This window comes from Leptonychotes weddellii, chromosome 2, assembly GCF_054177405.1.
Source record: "Leptonychotes weddellii isolate Sample4059 chromosome 2, ASM5417740v2, whole genome shotgun sequence".
Classification (NCBI taxonomy): domain Eukaryota; kingdom Metazoa; phylum Chordata; class Mammalia; order Carnivora; family Phocidae; genus Leptonychotes; species Leptonychotes weddellii.
The window spans coordinates 68,285,055-68,306,243 of NC_138370.1; the positions used below are offsets into that span (position 1 = coordinate 68,285,055).

A 21,189-nucleotide genomic window follows, 5' to 3' on the forward strand; every position below is an offset into this window, starting at 1 on the left:
CATAGAAATACATAGTGTGATAATAGATTACTGTAAACAATTATATACTAACAAATCAGACAACTTAGGGAGGAAAAAATGATAATTTCTAAAAACACACAAGTTACCAAGATTGAATCTTGAATCTTGAATCCAAAAAATAGGAAATCTTCTTAGACCAATAATGAGAATGAAAGTTGAATTAGGAATCAAAAATTTCCCAGCACAGAAAAGCCGAAGACTACATGGTTTCATTGGAGAATTCTATGAAAAAATTTAAAAAATTAATTTAAAACATTTCTAAAAAAATTATTTTTAAAAGATTAAAAAAGATTTATCAAAATCTTACAAATAATGAAATTGAGGGAACACATTCAGAATCATTCCAAGAGTCCAGTACTACCCTTATACCAAAGCAGGATAAAAACAATACAAGAACAAAAACGTCTAGTTTGTTCAATATAAGTATAGCCACTCCGACTTTGTTTTGATATCCATTGCATGATAAATATTTCTCCACCCCCTCACTTTCAATATGCAGGTGTCTTTAGGTCTAAAATGAGTTTATTGTAGGCATCATATAGATGGGTCTTGTTTGCTTTTTTTTCTCATTCTGACACCCTCTGTCTTTTGATTGGAGTGTTTAGTCCATTTACATTCAAAGTAATTATTGATAGATATGTACTTATTGCCATTGTGTTACTTGCTTTGTCATTGTTTCTGGAGATTTTCTCTGATCCTTTCTTGTCTTTGTCACTTTTGGTCTCTTCTTTGCACTCGAAGAGTCCCCTTTAATATTTCTTGCAGGGATGGTTTAGTGGTCATGAACTCCTTTAGTTTTTGTTTGTCAGGAAAACCCTATTTCTCCTTCTATTCTGAATGATTGCCTTGCTGGATAGAGTATTCTTTGCTGCAGATTTTTGCCATTCAGCTCTTTGAATATATCATGCCACTCTTTTCTAGCTTGCCAAGTTTCTGTTGAGAAATCTCCAACTAGCCTTATGGGTTTTCCCTCATAAGTTAAGAACTTCTTTTGTCTTGGTACTTTTGAGATATTTTTATCACTGCATTTTGCAAATTTAATTATAATATGTTTTGGTGTTGGCCTGCTTTTGTTGATTTTGATGAGAGTTCTCTGTGCCTCCTGGATCTGGATGTCTGTTTCCTTCCCCAAATTAGGGAAGCTTTCTGCTATTGTTTCTTAAAATACATTTTCTGCCCCCTTTTCTCTCTCTTCTTCTGGGACTCCTATAATATGAATATTACTAAGTTTGATGGAGTCACTGAGTTCCCTAAGTCTATTCTCGAGTTGCCAATTCTTCTTTGTCTCTTTCGTTCATATTTTGTGTTCTAGGTCACTAATTTGTTCCTCTGATTCTTCCAGCCTACTGTTCATTGCATCAAGCCTGTTTCCAATCTCGTTTATTGCATTCTTCATCTCTGATAGATTCTTTTTTAACTCTTTCATCCCTGTGGTAAGGATCTCACTGATGTCTTCTATTCTTTTCTCAAGCCCAGTGAGTATCATTATGATTGTTGCTTTAAATTCTCCCTCAGACATGTTACTTATATCTGTTTCACTTAGATCTCTGGCTGTGGCTTTATCTTGTTCTCTCATTTGGGATAAATTCCTCTGTCTTGGTATTTTGTCTAAGTCTCTGCCTTCTTCTCTATGTTAGAAAAGCCTGTTATGGGGCGCCTAGGTGGCTCAGTTGGTTAAGCGACTGCCTTTGGCTCAGGTCATGATCCTGGACTCCCAGGATCGAGTCCCGCATCGGGCTCCCTGCTCGGCAGGGAGTCTGCTTCTCCCTCTGACCCTCCCCCCTCTCATGCTCTCTCTCTCTCATTCTCTCTCTCAAATAAATAAATAAAATCTTTAAAAAAAAAAAAAAAAAAGAAAAGCCTGTTATGTCTCCTGCTCCTGAAAGTAATGGCCTTCTGAAGAAGAGGTCATGTAGTGTCCAGGGTCTGGCACCTCAGGGGGTGTCTCTGGTGTGTCCGGTGTGCACTCTGCTGTTATGTCTTGGCTACTCTATTCAGGCCAGTTGCTCTGTTCCTTTCTTCTATTTTTTTTCCCCTGTGATTTGATGACTTTCCTTAGTGTTATATTTCGATTATTTATATGGTAGCTAAAATCACTTCTTTAGTCTTGAAAGTGTGACCTGGTGTAGGAGATGAATCTTGTCATTCAACCCTGCTCCAGCTCTGGGCTGATTCTCAAACCTTTGTGCATGTCCAAGCAGCCTATTTTATATTTAATGGCTCCCAGTATTTGAGGATGTGCCAAGACCTGTCAGTGGTCCAAAGAGGAGTATCTCAGTACCTAGGTTCAGGCTATCCAGAAACAAGACCCTCGGGCATCAGCTTTTAAAAGTATGCAAATATGGACGCCTGGGTGGCTCAGTTGGTTAAGCGACTGCCTTCGGCTCAGGTCATGATCCTGGAGTCCCTGGATCGAGTCCCACATCGGGCTCCCTGCTCGGCAGGGAGCCTGCTTCTCCCTCTGACCCTCCCCCCTCTCATGTGTTCTCGCTCATTCTCTCTCTCTCAAATAAATAAATAAAATCTTAAAAAAAAAAAAAGTATGCAAATATATACAGTCCTGTGGGACCGCAAGCATAAGTCCCCTGGCCCCCAGAGCCAGGCAATCTGGAGGTATCCCTTGGGGATCAGTTGCAAAAGTCAAGGTGCCAGACAAGTATATATACTCTTTTATGGGAAATACCAGTGAGCTAGAGCAAAGCAGAGGGAGAACACCAAGATGATGTCCACAGCCTATATTCCTTGAGATCAGCTCCATAGACCACTAGGTATATGCCAAACCTGAAGCCTCCCCCTTAGCTCCAAAGCTCCAAGACAAGCAAAGATGCCTTCTTCACAGAAAAGACTAGAGGGTGTACCTCAGTCCACTGTTTGCACAGTGTCCTGGAGGTGGTAGCCTGCCACGAATTGTCTCTCCAATTGCTGTAGTCCCAAGGAATCCAGGAACACAAGCTTCCCTGGCCACCAGAGCCAAGAAATCAAGGAGCATCCCTTGGGTGACAGCCACAAAAACTGGAGAACCAGACATAAAAACCAGGGCACCAGACACAGGTAAAGATCCTCTCCAGAAGACACTGGAACCCTGCAGTGCAGTAGAGGGTAATTCGCAAAACACACCCACCCCTGAGGTCTCTGGAAAGGATTACAGTCAGCCTTTAGATGGGTGTTTAATAAGAGGCCTGCCCCTCAGGCCACAGTCATGATGATTAGCTAATAAACCTCCTCAGAAACACTGAGCTCCAGGGTTTGCTGCCTCTTGCTGTGCCCCAGGAGTTATAACTCTCTAAGAACTCTCTGTCTGTTGATCATCGTCCTTTGGGACCCATGAGCATAAGCCCCATTGGCCACCATAGCCAGGTGATATAGAGGTGTCCCCTTGGCAGGCAGCAGCCACAGAACTCAGAACACCAGACATGTGCAAAAGCTTCTTTCCAAGAGCTCCTGGTACTCTGGAGCACAGCAGAGGGAGAACTTGAAGATGTTGCCTATCTGTCCCCAGAGAGTATTTCCAGCAGGCTCCTGGATGTGTGTTAAATTAGATGCCTGCCCATCAGGGCAATGTTCTAATATAAGCAGATAAGCCTCCTTTACTTTAAGTCTGGTCCTGATTGGCTGCCTCTGAGCTGGGCCCTGGGGTGAATTCCAGTTTGCAGGTTCTTTAGGAGTGGCTTCTCAGATTGCTAGTCTTGTGGGTTTTGAGATAAGAGCTCCATTGGTTTTCAAAGTTAGATGTTTGGGAGCTTGTCTCTCAAGTGCCTATCTTAAACGTTGGGGTACCCAATATGGGGTTTGAACACTTTACTCCTAAGGAAGACACTCTGGCTTTTGAGTTCTCTCCCAGTTATGGGTTGGTTGCCATGGCAGGGGTGTAGTTTATGGCAAGTTTGTGTCCCAGCCTCTCCTACCCACTTTGATGTGGTTTTTTTCTTGTTTGCTTGATGTGTAGTCATCACTCAGCCAGCCTTTAGGGTTTTTTGAGGCAATTTTTTCATATGTAGCAATAGACTCAGTGTGTCCCTGAGAGGGGGTGAGTTCAGGATCTTCTCACATTGCTATCTTGAACCTAAACCTCCAGATGTTGTAGTCTCAACCTCCATACCTGTGGATGTGACCTTATTTGGAAACAGGGTCTTTGGAGATGATCAAGTTAGGATGCGATCATTAGAGTAAGCCCTAATGTAATATGGCTGGTGTCCTTATGAAAAAGGGAAATTTGGCACAGAGACAGACATGTGTAGGGGGAAGATGATGTGAAGACATGGTAGGACACTATCTACAAGCCAAGGAATGCCTGAAGCTACCAAAAGCTAGGAAAGAGGCATGGAAAAGACTCCCTCGTAGCATTCAGAAGGAACCAACTCTGGTGACGTCTTAATTTCGACTTCCAGCCTCCCAAACTTTGAGAGAATATATTCTGTTGTTTAAACCACCCAGTTTGTGATACTTTGTTATGGCAGCCCTGGGAAATTAATACAGTATTCAATATGGTGTCAGTCATTTTCCTAAAGTAACAAAAGACGTTATTTCAGGGGGGAGAAAAAGAAATAAAACAATGGTGGAGCGGTATGACTTGACATGTAAAGAATGTAGTGTTCCTTAATTTTAAACTCTGTTCTAAAAAAACAATTATGGTGGGTGGTGATCAATTGTACGCTATCTAAAATAATATAAGGAGATTTTTAAAAACTCCTTAATATCTTATATAAACAATCTTTTCCTGCAGTTTTGGCTTTTTACCTTATTCTATATTCCATTATAAATATGACTTCATCTGGTGAGTATTTTTATTCTTTGACATTTGAAGTGAAACTTACTATCAGAGTATTCAGTTCTCAAAAAAAAGGTTAAAATACAATAATATCATGAAAGGTTTTAATATCATCAAAGATACCACATCAAAATTGATAGAAATTTCATGGTAATTTCTTATTTGTCATGGAATAATATTTGCCAGTTTATTAGAAAAACAGCCTTAATAACTAAAAGAAATGCAAAGGATATATCAGTTTTTAGTGTGGTATTTTATTTTCTCTTTCATTTTATTAAAAATTAATAGAGATGTAAGTGCTGTTGAGAGGATTTAAAACCCATCAAATATACAAAATCTCAACTAAGGCGGCCTCTGGAGAAGGGCATGGATTATGTGGAATGACAGGCAGACTTATTTGGATCATATGCCCTTTCGCACTATTAGAATCAGCTACCATGTGCATGTGTGATTTTTTAATTGGGGGGAAAACTAGCTGATTTTAAAAATTCCATTGAATTAGAAAGTATTGAAAAGGACAGAAGGTTTTTGCAGTTGGTAAAAATAGTGGTGAAGATTAAAGAACTATTATAGACCCAGTCACATTACTAATGAAATAGAAAAGTAGGGGGAAATGTTAATTATTGACTGGTTTTCAGACCGCAAGGGAAGCCCAAATCTACAGTAATATTAGAAATATGGGACAAAAGCTTTAAATAAAGATATAAATTGGAAACCTGAAAATTCATACACAGGAGTTAAATTAGTGATATTTGATAGATGTTGAATGACCGTCTTGGTCTGAATACTTAACCTAACATGCATTTGAGCATCGGGCTAGGAATGAAGTCTAGCAGGGGAGAAAGTATTAGATTGAGCAATCAACTTAGATTCCCTTTTGACACTTCCACTTACTGGTTGACTGTGTGAATCTAGGTAGATTATTTAATCATTGTGGATCTTGCTTTCCTCATCTCTAAAACAAGGGCATGGGAGCAGATGCTCTTTGTAGTTCACTTCCAGCCCTGATTTCTTTGTCTGCTGAAATGGCTATTGAAAGATCAGGCCTTAAAAACTCTTTACTTATTCTTTACTTATTAGGGAAAGAAAAATGTCCGTATATGGAAAGCAGAGATGGAGCCTAATGTTAACCCTGGTTGTGCCACTCTTCATTATCTTAAAAAAAAAAAAATCAACGCTGGCTCTTCAGAGAATTGTTTTGAGGATCAAATGAGATAAGTGAAGTGCCTGGTGTTCTGCTTTCACATCACATAGGCCTATGTAAGTGCTGCTTTTCTTTTCACATTCTCTCCTCACTCCTAGAGTGTGCCTATCATTTAAAGTAGGCTGGGAATAATTACCAGTACTGTTAAGGCTCAGTGTCAGAGGTCAACCAGCAGCAAATTCAGGGAATCCCCAGTTAAAACTGGAGAGGGTGCTCATTGAGTGGGTGCCAGCCCAGGAGCCACGAGCAATCCAAGCGAGAAGGTTCCTGCTAGTGATGTCTAACTCTTCCAATTTGCAGCTGCTCCTCTTCTCTTCCCCTTGGCCTCTCCTTCATCTCATCTCATCCTTCCTGCCACTTCATGCATTTTATCTCTGTGCTCTCATCTGGTGCTCCACCATTGATGTCCTCCGTGTCCTCCTGTAGGTCTACCTAGAGGATGATGCAAATCTACCACAAAGCAATTTTTGTGGAAAACTTCTCTTTAAATTATTCTCTTTGGCTTGTATTTTTATTAAAAAGCAAAAGTCACCTGTTCCACTTTTGTTCAGGATTTTCTTATCTCTTCATTCAGAACATTAAGCAAATATGGAGAGAGGAGGCCTTGCTCCATTAATAATATCTTCATTGCATTTCCAACTGGCAGGATCACTTTTGTGTGTGGATGCTTAGAGCCTGTTTTCTTGGTCTCAGGAGCTTGAAGTCTTTTTCCTGCTTGTCCCTGTTGTTTCACTTGGAGGCAGGCTATTGTATGCAAATGAGGTAGCCCTGAAGAGGGTAACTTGGGCAAAATTGTTCTCTGGTGATTACTTTTTCCGAAGCATTTATGATTCCTAAATGTTGATGTCTAAGAAGACATGCAATAAGGGTGGCACTAAGGGTCAGGAAAGCTTTCTATGGAATAACAAGTGGATATGTATTTCATAAATTGTAAATAGTCATCAATTGTTTAAAACTGGGCCGAGAACTTATGTTGTTCAATTCCTGAAGATGAATGAATTTTAGAGCTATATTGGATCTTAGAAGACATCTAGTCCAGACCCTAACTTACTAGATGAAGAAGCTAGATAGAATAATTAAATAATAGTAATATAATAATAATTAGTAATTTTGCTGTGGCCACCTAGTTTGTTAATAACAGGTGCTAGATTTGAATCCAGAACTCCATATCTGTTTCGGTTCCCCCTTTCCCCTCTATGTCATACTCAGCACAAATACACACAAGCTACCATTGTAATGCATGGTTCTTCAAACTGATTTAACAGCAACATTTAGACACACTTAGACTGAATAAAATGTATCTACAATGTACATATTGGTAGTAACAGGTAGAAAGGTGTATTAGTAGATATGTAAGAAGTGCTTTTTCTCATGCATGAGGTAGGTGATATTACCCTCATTTCTGATTTGCAGAAACTAGGATTCTGAGAGGTTAAAAGAGAACTAAAGCATGTCAGGGCCAAGACAGGAGTTTCTATCTTTAGATTTTAGGTTCAATGTTCTTCCCACTATCCCACACTATCTCCCTGTACAAAGGTTTGCTTGGCAGAGACCTCATAAAATTGATCTTCTGGATTTATTTTTTCTTGATTTATTAAAATTACAATAGAAAAGACTTCTGAAATAAAACTGTCCCTGACAAAATTGTGGATAAAAAAATTGTTTCTCCTTTTTTAAGTCCTCTGCCATATGTCAGCTTGTCCAACCATTTGCCTTCATGGTCCTTTCCCCAGACTTACCTTGCCCAAGATTCTCATTTGTTCAGTGAGAATCCTATTCCATCAGTGGGTACTAGTAACGTGACCCCCTCATGATTTAATCTCCACTATCATTTTAACCTATCCAGATTATGCCTGTAAAAGATGATTCTCTAAAAATCTAAATTCGTGTAGGTTAATACCGTAGAGAGGGCCTTCAAATATAGAAAACAAAATGGGAGAGAAAACAATCAGTAAACTGACAGAACAGGCAGGTTTGGGTGGCTTTATAATGGGGCTTTTCATCATGGGTTGAAATCCATGTGTGTGTTAGGCTGTTCAATAATTGTGGGTGGAGAGGGCTCCTGGGTGGCTCAGTCAGTTAAGCATCCAACTCTTGATCTCAACTCAGATCTTGATCTCAGGGTCATGAGTTCAAGCCCCACACTGGGCTCCATGCTGGGCATGAAGCCTACTTAAAAAAAAAAAAATAAATAATAATAATAATAATAATTGTGGGTGGGATAACCTAGAACGGGGAAAACTAGAACCAGGGGAATATTTAAAAAGCATTAAGACATGTGCTATGGTGAGCGCTGTGAATTGTGTAAGACTATTGAATCACAGACCTGTAGCTCTGAAACAAATAATACATTATATGTTAAAAAAGAAAAGATAGTAGGAAGGGAAAAATGAAGGGGGGAAATCGGAGGGAGAGATGAACCATGAGAGACGATGGACTCTGAGAAACAAACTGAGGGTTCTAGAGGGGAGGGAGGAGGGGGGATGGGTTAGCCTGGTGATGGGTATTAAAGAGGGCACGTACTGCATGGAGCACTGGGTGTTATACACAAACAATGAATCATGGAACACTACATCAAAAACTAATGATGTAATGTATGGTGATTAACATAATAAAAAAATAAAACTTAATAAAATAAAAAAAATGAAATGCATGAAGACTGTTGAGGAGAGTGGGTTGTTCTGTTGGCTGAATAGATGGAAAGGAAAAATGATTTCCAGATACTACAATAGGAGACACAGCATCAATATTCAAATATAGAGCAAGGATTTGGAAAAAGGAGAAAAAAATGACTTTATATGCAGTATATGTATAACAGAATTAGTAGCTATATTATATGTAAAATATATATCAATTTGTAAAAAAATGTTAACACAAGTGTAATATAGAGGAAAAAGGATATAAACAGATAATTTACCACAGAAGGAATATATGTAATGAATATATAGCAAAATACCCAGCTTTTCTAAAAACCAATTTGAATAATTGTGAAATACCATTTAACAATGGTATTTCTTAATATACACCACTTCTTAAAATAAAAAAAAAATCATGATTCTTCAAAGTAATATTTATATATATTGCTAGTGATAAGGTAAATCATTTAAATGGTTCGGGAAAATAATATGGCAAATGCATAGCAACTATGAAATTTTCCATACCGTTTTATCTATTAATGACACTTCTAGAAATTAAAAAAAATTTAAAGGGCACCTGGGTGACTCAGTCGTTTAAGCGTCTGCCTTCAGCTCAGGTCATGATCCCAGGGTCCTGGGATTGAGCCCCATCTCAGGCTCCCTGCTCAGCGGAGAGACTGCTTCTCTCTCTGGCCCTGCCCCTCCACCCCGCTTGTGCTCTCTCTCTCAAGTAAATAAATAAAATCTTTATTTTATTTTTTTTTTAAAGATTTTATTTATTTATTTGAGACAGAGAGAATGAGAGACAGAGAGCATGAGAGGGAGGAGAGTCAGAGGGAGAAGCAGACTCCCTGCCGAGCAGGGAGCCCGATGCGGGACTCAATCCCGGAACTCCAGGATCATGACCTGAGCCGAAGGCAGTCGCTTAACCAACTGAGCCACCCAGGCGCCCGATAAATAAAATCTTAAAATAAATAAATAAATATTTAAAGATAGAAAATACATGAAAGTGTTAATCAAAATATCATTTGAAATGGAGAAATAATGTAAATATCCGAGCACTAGGCAGATGATTAAAGTATACATCCATCCCCACCTCGAAAAAATGTTATGTAGGCTTTTAAAATGCTATTATGAAAATATGTAATATGGAAAGTAATTGTAATAAAATAATTTAGATAAGTAGAAAATTTTCATTCATCTCTTTACCACTGTGTCAAAATTATACATGGATATAGAAAAGGAGTAGAATGAAACTTGACTAAAATAAGATATTTTGATTGATTAATGCTGTTATTGTTGGTAAATTTCCAGATTTTTCATTGTAATGTTTCATTCACACTAATATAATTTTTTTGCCCTTAAAATAAGTAAAACACATATTGCATTACATTGCATTGTATCTTTCGCTGAATATCACTTTTGTGTTTTAATTACATTTTCAACATTCTTTTGTATTTTGGGCCAGTGTTAGGAGCACTAAGCATCTCAGTTTGCCTTGGGACTGAGGGAGTTCCCTGGACTTGAGACTTCCAGTGCTTGAGCCAGTAAAATCCCAGACAAACCTGAATGAATTGGTCACCCTAGGTAATAGTGAACATTAAAATTTTCTTTTGTCTTTCTAAACCGAGCATTTTATTCATGGACTAAACAATAGTTGAGACAATAACATCTTTGCTATTTGCTATTAATAGATTTTGACCGGCATAATATAGTTATTTAGGGTTTTAAATGACTTGTATTTTCTATTTAAATTGTTACCATATTTTAAAATTTGTAACAACAATGCCTCTATTACATACAGAATGCTGTAAGAGAAAACAGCACTCGAAGTGACAAAGGGCATCTCATTCAATGTTTATCTTTGAAAACAGATTCACTGGTGGGCACTGTGGATATTTTGAAGGGAAAAAACAAACAAAAACAACTCAGGCAAAATTTCCCAGTGTCTGCTGCTGATTCACCCACCGAAGTTCTGTGTTGGTTCTCCCCCGGTGATCTTTAAGTCCTAGTGTCCCTCCCTGTCTACTCACACCTTTAGTACAACTATGCAAGTTCACTGGGGCCCCTTTTCCTCTTAACAGTTAAAAAATAAATCCCACTTGTTTGTTTCCCTCTACTTTTAAACCTCTTCTAAATTTGCATCTTAAAAGTCCCTTGGGAGGAATCTTTTCCAAAAAGAGTCTCTGGAAGAGCAACACATTATTCTGTTCAGGTTTCCTAGTATCAATATGAAGTAAAGCCAATCCGAAAAGTGTGTATGAACACTGATTACCCCAACACACCCTCCCCCCACTGCATGTCTGTCGACAGTGTTTCTCTGTTCATCTCTGCGTGGTTGCAATCTCTTACTACTTCTACCACTGCATTTTCGGAGTATATTCCAAGATTGGATTTTAAAAATGGGCACTATGATACATTTTCAAAGGTGCATCTGATTTGATCAATATTAGAAACTGAGTCACTTTATATTTGAATAAAAGTGAATTTAATAATTAAAGTGGTTTTTTTTCAGAAGTTAAGCAAATTAGCATTGCTATTTCTATATAAATTAATTGTCACTTTTCAGGGCATGTCAGTTTATTCTCCATCTACTATGTGTACATGTTCATAAGACCTTATAGTATTTAATGAAGAGATCCTTTTTAAGTATTGATAGCCACAAGAAAATTATACCATGTTTGATCTGTGTTAAAGAATCAAAGTCCAAGATCTTTGAATGGAACTTAGAATAAAAATGTAATTAGGTTACATCCCTGAAGTCTGATATATCTTTAAACAAGACTGCAAATGAAACTTTATTAGAGCTTCAAATGAATTATTTCATTGCCTTTTTTTTTAATTCATTTTCTTCCCCTTCTCTTTCATGTCTGTGTTACTGACATTGCTGCTGTATTTTACCTATCTTTTCCAGGGTGTTTTAATTATTTACTGCTTAACGAGTAGCACAGAGAGGAAGCCTCATTCAGAGGCGCTCTGCAGCTGCAGCGGGTTTTTCTCTTTCAGAGCTTTGCAAGGAGGTCTTGTAGAGCTGCGCTGAGTCTACAGGTCTTTGCCACACTGAATAAACTGTTCTAGAGGCAGTGTTTCCTCTGAGTGGCTGAGACAAGGCACTGCCCTAGGAACATCTCTTCCGAGGTACCACTGACCTAGGGCAAAAGAGGTGCTGGATGAAAGTCGGATGAAGTGTGTTGTTGCACTCGTGCCTTAAGTGGCTCTTCGTATTGAAGAAGTGACAGTGTTCCCTAAAACTGAGTTTTAAAGCATTCCAAATAGCAGGCCCAGCCAGATTCCCTCCAAATGGTAAGTCCAAAAAAAAAAACCTGAAAAGATAAAAGGGCATGAAAAGTTTCTGAATGCCTACGAAATACCAGGCACCCTGCATGGTGCCCCAGCTGTTTTAATGTGCTTTGCAACCACAACCTGAGGTTGGCATTATTATTCTTGTTTCAGAGCACTTAAAGAAATGGTGTGAATGGTCCAATTATGTCATGGTGTTCAGGTTCAAAACTTATTCTCTGCCTTTAAAGCCAAACGTTGGACACAGTTTCTAAAAAGGGGTCACTTGAGGGAGTGAGGTCAGTTGGGTGGGCTTTGGGTGGGCTTTGGGTGGGCATTAGGTCTGCCACCTACTTGGTGTGTGGGCCGAGGAAGAGGACCACCGAGGCTCATTTTCCTCATCTCTAGAATATAGATTCTAACACACATATATATAGCAGCTACTGTCGTGCGAAGCACAGTGAGTGCTCAGCTAACATTGTTTTTCTCCCTCCATACTCACCTGAATAGGATATTTTCAGTTTGTTAGGTTTTCGTGATACCCCAAATAGCACATGCTTATTGTCAATCAAAACAACAATGGACTGAGGAAAAGTTAATACTCCCCTCACTCACCTCCATCCTCTGTAAGTTAATCAGTACTGGTACTTTGGTATATATGCTTCCATACATTTCTCTTTGCCCATATCAACATATACACATAATCAGAATGTGGTTTGTTTAAAATGGTGAACAATATTTAATTCAAGTAAGAATTACATTATTGATTAAGTCCAGCGCAATATAATTCATTAGTTGATCTGATGTCAATACTGCCGTTATTTCTCCTCAGACTTTTAAGCTTGTCAACACTTTTTACTTAGTATTTTAAGGTGAGGTGGCAACCATTAAAGTAAAACAATTTATTATATGAGGGAAATAGTAAACTCTGTAAGCTCTACAATGGCTAGCATTTAGTCCTATTGTTTATACATTATACAAGTGTTTTACATTTTTAAAAATTATTCAGGTAATTTTGACACTTATAAACATTTGAGAACAAAGCTGCCTAATCCTTAGAAATTACAAAGCTTAGATAGGAACCAACTATCTGAGTTTTATATTACAGCATAAAGCAGTCAAGCTTGTATACCATTTTCATCACTGACCACAATTCACCTATCTAAAATCACAAACAGCAATAAATATCAATTCCTTCAGAATATTTTAGAAGTGCAGGCAAATCTTCTGGATTTTAAAAATTAACTTGCTAGTGGGGTGCTTGGGTGGCTTAGTCGGAGTTAAGCGTCCAGCTCTTGATTTCGGCTCGGGTGATGATCTCAGAGTCATGAGATGGAGCCCTGCATTGAGCCTCGCATCGGGCTTTGTACTGGGCTTGGAGCCTGCTTAAGATTCTCTCTCTCCTTCTCCCTGTGCCCCTACCCTTCCCTCTCTAAAAAAAAAAAAAGAAAAAAATTAACTTACTAGTATTGCCAATACCAGTGATAAACCCTTGGTAAGTTTCTCCCATACCTGTCTTCCTGTCTTCCTGGGATCATTTTCATTGTCTGGTTTTGTGACCCGTATTTTTTAAAGGGGATGTGATAGCATTCTTGTAATGTCCATCTGAAATCTTTGTTCAAAATGATAAAGAAACGATTCCATTTTTAGAAATAGCATTTTAAATTTCTTCTAAGTATCCCAAAGTAGCTACTCAAAAGTTATGGGCACATTTTTTTTCCTGGTTTATTAGGGATGCTGTTGAGTTACAGAACAAAATCTTTGTTTTCCAGCATTCCATTTTTCAGTGGTGTGCAGTGGGTTATAGTCAGAACAAATCTCCTCTGACAAGAGATAAACCCTTTCAAGTGATAGTTTCCACTGGGAAGTGTGACAAGCCTTTAACTATTTCAGCATGTATAGTGCCATTATAATTATCATAATTGAATGTAAAAACCTAAAGATAATATAAATTGTTCATGAAGTTAAACTGAAATGGAAAGCAATGTCTTTTGTTTTTACAAAAGAGCGATAACATTTTTCTCTTTTTGCTACTGTTCAATATTGCTCCTAGCAGATTTTATGTCTACATTGTATGGAATAGTAACTTAATGCCAAAGATGTCCAGTAGCTCCAGATTAAAATGTAATATAACATACATAAAGCTTTATTGTTCCTTTAGGTTGTTGTTTTAAGCTAAAGTGGAATATTTCCCTAAATTCCTCAACAAATGTGCACAATTTACAACTAAATATGCTTAAGACTTATACCAGTGCTGCTGAAGAAATAGGCCTTATGGACCTGTCAAATTATTTTCATGCAATTGTTTCTGGAGCATTATTTTTACTGGCAAACGTACAAGTTGATAGAAAAAGGAAATAATTAGCTACTTTCAGAATTGCTGATGCATGGAACTAAAGGAGGCCAGTCTGTGCATCTTAGAGATTGTGACATTTTAAATTACCTGAATAATACTGGCAGCCATCTTTGGACATAATTAACACCTTGCCTAATTACTGTCTGGTCTAGACAGAGTCACTATTTATGAAATATTATTTTATTCAAACTTGCTTTCACCCTTATTATATTGCGAAGTTTAGATTTGTGTGCTGTTTTCTTAAGTGGAGCAACTTCTTTTTTTTTTTTTTCTTTTTTCTTTTCCCTCCCCCTTCAAGTAATCAATGCACTGCTGAATGAGTTCATTTTAATGCACTCAATCATGCCTCTAATGTTCGTAGCTTACGGGCGCAAGCATCAGTAATGCAGGAATGTTATATGGCTTTAGTTTGGGCCATTTCATAAAATATTCATGGAATCAAAAATGTGCATCAAAATAGCGGCTGGGAGAATTACATTTATGTTCCTGCTTTTATGGCAGCTTCACATTTAAACCCATTTGTGTTAATATCTAGTCAATCTTCCTACTTTAAAAAAAAACTAAAATGGGAGAGATCATATACATTCTCTTTTGCTTAATATTTGTTCTAGACATCTGCTGTGATACAACAAATATCTATAAACTTTCAGAGATGTTGTGCAGGGAAGAGGGGTAAGCAACAATTTGGATAATACCCAAATATATAAAATCTTATTTGCTCTACATAGTGTTTGTCTTAACATCCTACCAAGCATTTTGCAGTTTACCACATTGTTTGGGTTTTGTTTGTATTTTTTAAATAAATGGATGGATTTCTTGTATGTGTGGGCTTTAGGTAAAGTGAATCTCCTTTGTAATAGTTTTATTTTGAGAGTGTACTTTCCTTTAGGTGAAAAACTATAAATGTGTACCAACCTACCTATTGTTTATGTAGATGTCATGTAATTGTTTTTAAGACAAACAAACAAAAGCCCAAAACTGAGTCTTAGGATACTTCCATCCATACCTGGACACTCTTGTTTTACACACTTGTTTGGTGTATCTCCTGAGTGTTTTCTGATAGTACCTCATATTATTGAATGAACTGATTACTGATGGTATTGGTGGAGGGCCGTCTCGATTCCCTCCCATGAAACATTTTGGCTCCATTTTCTTCCTTGATTCACTTGAAATATTAGTGAAGTCTCTGGAATTTTGCTTAGCATAAAACCATGCATTCCAGGCACTTAGCTGAGCCCTAGTTGTCTTCTTTATGGGGGTTACTCCTGCGATCTTTATTATGCATAGTGATGATTATGATTTGCTTGTAATTCCTGCTGCCATATGAGAAAGCTCACATGCCCCTGGAGACCTTTCCCATGAATGAATATTCCTGAGGGCTTCTCTTTTCTCTCTTGTTTTCAGTTAACTTTTATTTTTGTGGTACCTTGGTGTAATCCTTCTTTTCTCTGCCCTCTTCTTCAATGGAAAATAATGTTACCACTTGATAATTCCAGAAAAGGACAGTTGTCTAGACGCTTGTCCTTCCATAAGATTGGTTGTAGGATCTGGAAATCTCACCCGGTTCTGATATTTTAAGGTTTCTTTGGTAAAAAGGGGTAGACTATATATGAACACTTTGAAGAAGTTACAAAGGGATGCTATGAACCAAAAAACTGGTTCATGATCTTCATTAATTTTTACATTTAGCTTTGTCAAAATGACCACTATAATGATGGCCTTTTAGAATATTTCTCTCAGGTATATTTAAACTTTTTCAAATAAAACAGGATGCATTATGTCTTAATAAATATCTAGTCTTATTATTATCAGTCTTTACCCAGAAAGTAAGAAAATCTTTGAAATCCTACTCACAGTTGAAAATATAAATTAAATGGAAATCATTCCATTGTTAATCATGCTTAAAGGGAAATACTTGCATATTTAAATTACTATGCTCCCTTCATAGTATAGACTATATTTTAATATTTTAAAATCAAATATACCATATTATAATATGTGCTTTCAAATTCTGACCAGCCTTTAGAAAGTGTAGCCAAGTCATTTGTGTGCTTATGATCATTTGGATCAAAATCTTGCTGGCTTATTTGCTGGTCTGTTGAAGGTTGAAGTTCACTGTTCTATCTTCCCATTTAACTCACAATTTTTCTCTTACTTCCCACAACAGCAGGCATACTTTCTCATCTCTCTCCTACTGTAGCACCTCTCACCAGAAACACCTTTCTCTAAATACCCATGACCCTCATTTTTTTTAAATGAAAATATCATGTAATTGTTTTTAAGACAAACAAACAAATAACTTTAGAAATGCATCTTGACATCTGAGAAGGACTGGAAAACTCTACTGTTTAGGCACCTCTGTTTAGGCACCTCGGTTTAAAATAGAATTCCCAGTGGCCTCATCTGTGGCAATGTGGTTAAGGAAGGGGAAGTGAATCCATGAATAGCTAGATATGGCCACAGCTGACTAAGTCTGGAGCAACCTAGGAATTCTAGGAGCCCCATGGATGTCACCACATGGTTTATGGGAAAGTAGGGAATTTAGATGCAGGATGCATAGCTGGTTATACATCAGACTCCTTCAGAAAGACCAATCAGAAACACATCAGGGGCTAATATCTGTGCTTTTATGTTAGAAATTACCTGCAATTGCCTGAATAAGAGTTATAGAACTGGAAGAGACTAGAAATCATATAGCTCTAACATTGTTTTTAACTTGAGAAATTTATGTCCGGAGAATGTAACTTACTCCACCCAAGGTCCTGACGCTTGGTTTGTTGACTAGCATCTGGGGTGGTGGAACCAAGAGGCATGGTTTTAAATTCTAAACATCACTCTTTAGCTATTTGAGTCATTTAACCTTTGTGAGCCTCAATTTCCTCATTAGTGTAAAAGTAATGATCATATATACTTTATCAGTTTTTGGAAGGTTAAGTAAAATAACGAATGGGGGGAAAGCCTTCCGTCTTGACGAGCACCCAGTAGGCCTTCAGGAAAGAGTATTGACCTGTTCTCTTTCACCCGAGCATCTTACACCAGGCTCCTTCCTCCTGAGAAACATTAAGTTTACTTTTCTGAGAGCTGAACCTTGGCCAGTAATCATGAGCTAAGTAAGACACTGATATGAGCCCTCAAAGCTTTAGTAAAAATCAAACTTAACCACATTCCAAGGTTTCCTGGCATAATAACCAACTGAAACCAATTTCTGCCAAACCCCCTGTACTTCATTTCTCCTTAGACAGCCTGTCCAAGATGCTGAATAGCGCCCATAACACAGAGGGGAGTCTGGCTGTTAGGGAATACAAAGACATAATCCCCACTTTTTCTCCACTCTTCCTCACCATCACCCCTTTCTCCACTTCCTCCACCTCTCCTTTCCCTACTTTCTACTCTTCCTTCCCTCCCCCAGCCTCTTCTTTCTGCTCCCATGTAGATCAGATCTTGGACATGGCCATCAGTTCTTATAATACTATTTACATCTTTCTGCTTATTTGCATCTCATTGTAATTAGTTGGGTTATCCAGAGCTTCACCTCCTGGCTCTCCTCCTGGAATTGTGAGTGAATCTGTTATTTTATAACACATCTTTGGACCCTCTTTCCATCTGGCTATTGTGTTTAACCACAGATGCCATTAGGTCCTTCCTAGTCTTCTTACAGTCCCAATTCTTTTTTTCTGGAACTATCTAGTTTACTCAGAGTTCCCTGTATCTATCTTTCCCTATTCACGTGGCCAAAGAGAAATATGTACCTGTACTTTATGAGTAGATGGATGCTGGATGGAAAAAAAAACAAACTCTGGTATACATCTTTCTAGGAATACAGAGCTGTACTTTACAGGCAGAAATATAGTTAACAGAGGAAACATAACACACATATATGTCAGTGTTCCATTTGAGTTTTTTAAAAAAATGAGGGTCATGGGTATTTAGAGAAAGGTGTTTCTGGTGAGAGGTGCTACAGTAGGAGAGAGATGAGAAAGTATGCCTGCTGTTGTGGGAAGTAAGAGAAAAATTGTGAGTTAAATGGGAAGATAGAACAGTGAACTTCAACCTTGAGCATTTGCATCAAAATGAAAAAGGATTGGGCATTATTTTTGAAATAGCTTCTATCATATATTTTTATTACACAATAAACATATTTTGATGATAGAAACATTAGAAAATGCCAATAATCAGAAAGGAAAAAAGAAACCATCAGTCACCCATGTAACACTGATAATGCTTTGTAGATGTTTTCTGATGTTGTCCAATATTTTCACTTATCACAAACACCTGTCCATGTAATGAAATAGTCTTCTATAGTATCATATTTATGGCTCTGTAGTCTTGTATCATGTGAAAATTTCATAAGACAAGTTTCTAAGTGTCTCTGTTGTACACATTCCCCTCTCTGTGTGTGTCCTGGTGAATATGCCTTCCTTCTACATGGTGCAACAAGGGCTCGGACTGGCCATGCTTCTACTCAGTGTTTTTACAGATCACTAGCTGATTGTCCACCTCTGTTTATTGTATTTCTTTGTGAATGCTCTTCTTATATATGTGTATATTCTTTAATACTCCAGTACTAATTTTGACGGCAAATTCAGGGCAAAAATAGGGGGAAATTATATTTAAGAGTCATGGCAGTGGCTGCCATACCCTATATTATCTAACCTGTGATATCTAATGAAACCTATTTGAGAAAATATACTGAGCCTGATTAAGACTTGCGTAGGTTAATTTAATCAGCCATGGCAATAGTGTTATAAAGACTCAACTACGGAAAGCCTTTCGCGGAAAGCGTAAGTTATGCTTAGAGAATCCTGCGTTCAGGTATTGAACATGTATTGATCCATTTCTCACCATAACACCTTGAATAGTGTACACTGTCATCTTATTTTGTAAAAGAATTAAACTCCTGCACAGAAAGTGTAGTAAGTAGCCTGAGGCTAAACAGCGGAAAGGGTAAAGCTGGGATAAGAACCAAGGTGTCTGCTTGGAGCCGGCACTCACTCTTAACCACTGCTATTGGAATGCCTACATACAAGTGCCTTCCCAGTTAATCTCAATGTAGGTAACTCCCAATACCGGGAAAGCGTGTTTACACTCCGGGATATGGTGAGGATTTTCACAAGGCAATTCACACGTAAAATACAGTCCACAGTGTGGAACTGCAAACTCCTCTGCCAGAAATGTGCTTGCTCTTATTTCAAGGAGTGAAATGACTGAAAGCTAATTTGGAGTTTTGGCTTTGAGAAGGTCTATTTTGAACTGTATTATGAAATATAATCCAGAAAGGCAGCCAAGTTGTATTTTAATTATTAAAAATGAAACGGAGTATACAAATGCCTGTATAATAATTGAATTTGAAATTTGTAACAGACGCATTCTTTCTCAGGGTACCTGAATTCATCGAAACAGATGCTGTCTGTTGCAAAGCAGTGTAGGATAGTGGTTGAGAGCATGGGTTCTGGACTCAGACTGCCTGGATATACAAACCCACTAGTCGTGCAATCATGGGCAAAATTCTTAACCTCACTTTCTCTTCTGTAAAATGGAATCATAACAATCCCATTTCACAATAGTATTTTGAAGATTAAATGAGAAATTCATGTAAAGCATGTAGCACATGAATTTGCCTATGTAATGTCAAATAAAGGTTAGCTAACAGGATTGCTATTAGTAATTATTATTGGGTTTTCACACCGTTTCTAAATATGTGTAATCCTAGCCAATTTCTACTTGCCAAGATACATCCATCCAGCAGGTGTTCATCCAAAATCATTGCTGAATCTGAGGTTCAAATTGAGATCACTCCTCTCCCAGCTTAAATCTTCTTCATCCTTAGAGATTCTTGACTGTATTCCATGGTTTCCACCCCCCTTAATAGTAAAACATAAGATATGTACCAAATTTTTGAAAATATGTTCTGGCTTGTGTTTATATTTATGAATGGCTTTTATTCTTCAGGTCAGCTTCTGGAAGCTGCTGAGCATTATGAAGCATTCCATCAATTGACGCAAGGGCGGGTATGGAAGGATGAGACAGGCCGCTTTCTCAACTTGTTGGCCTGTGAGAGTCTCCTGAGGACTTACAGATTACTCTCAGACAAAATGCTAGAAAATAAAGAATACAAACAGGCCATCAGAATTCTAATAAAAGCTTCTGAAATAGCCAAAGAAGGTGGGTGGAAAAGAACATTCTCACATTGCTTCCTTTAATGGGCAGACACTGCTTCTCCCAAGAGTGAAGTAAAAACCGTCAAGTGTTTGGGTGATTATTTCCTATGAAATGCAAAGACAAATGCTATCAATATACTTTCAAATTTCACTGTAGAACAGAGGTGCCTTAGTGCTGACAACAAGAAATCCATTAATTTCCTGAAAGCTTTATCTCCAAAATTACAACCCTCTGGGAGTAGTGTTATAAAACAATGAATCTATAATGAGAAGGTAAGGTCATTTGCAAAAGTTAAAAGTTAAGGGTGTGTGTGTGTGTGTGTGTGTGTGTGCGTGTGTGCGTGTGTGTGTGTGTGTGTTTGAGGGCATGTATTTCTTTCAGTCTGAGAGACCTTTCATTGTTTGTAAATTCCCTGTTGTCAGGTAATAGGGAAGATAATGATAAATATTTAGTTAGGAGTAACAGGAAAATAGAACTCTGCTATATATATATTTTTAAAGATTTTATTTATTTATTTGACAGAGAGAGACACAGTGAGAGAGGGAACACAAGCAGGGGGAGTGGGAGAGGGAGAAGCAGGCTCTCTGCTGAGCAGGGAGCCCGATGTGGGGCTCGATCCCAGGACCCTGGGACCATGACCTGAGCCGAAGGCAGATGCTTAACGACTGAGCCACCCAGGCACCCAGAACTCTGCTATATTTTAGACTCTTGCTTGTCAAGGTGTGGCCTTATGCACTGGCAGCATCAGCATCACTAGAAGCTCATA

General features: G+C 38.0%; 1 protein-coding gene across 1 annotated transcript in view; it reads left to right on the forward strand.

Annotated features, from left to right (window-relative positions):
- The window catches only part of TTC29 (tetratricopeptide repeat domain 29), a 190,834-nt gene that overhangs the window by 48,938 nt on the left and 120,707 nt on the right, over positions 1–21,189 (forward strand). The window contains exon 5 of the mRNA XM_081813113.1: positions 20,214–20,426. Coding sequence (XP_081669239.1) covers positions 20,214–20,426 — 213 coding nt within the window. The remainder of the gene's footprint in view (positions 1–20,213; positions 20,427–21,189) is intronic.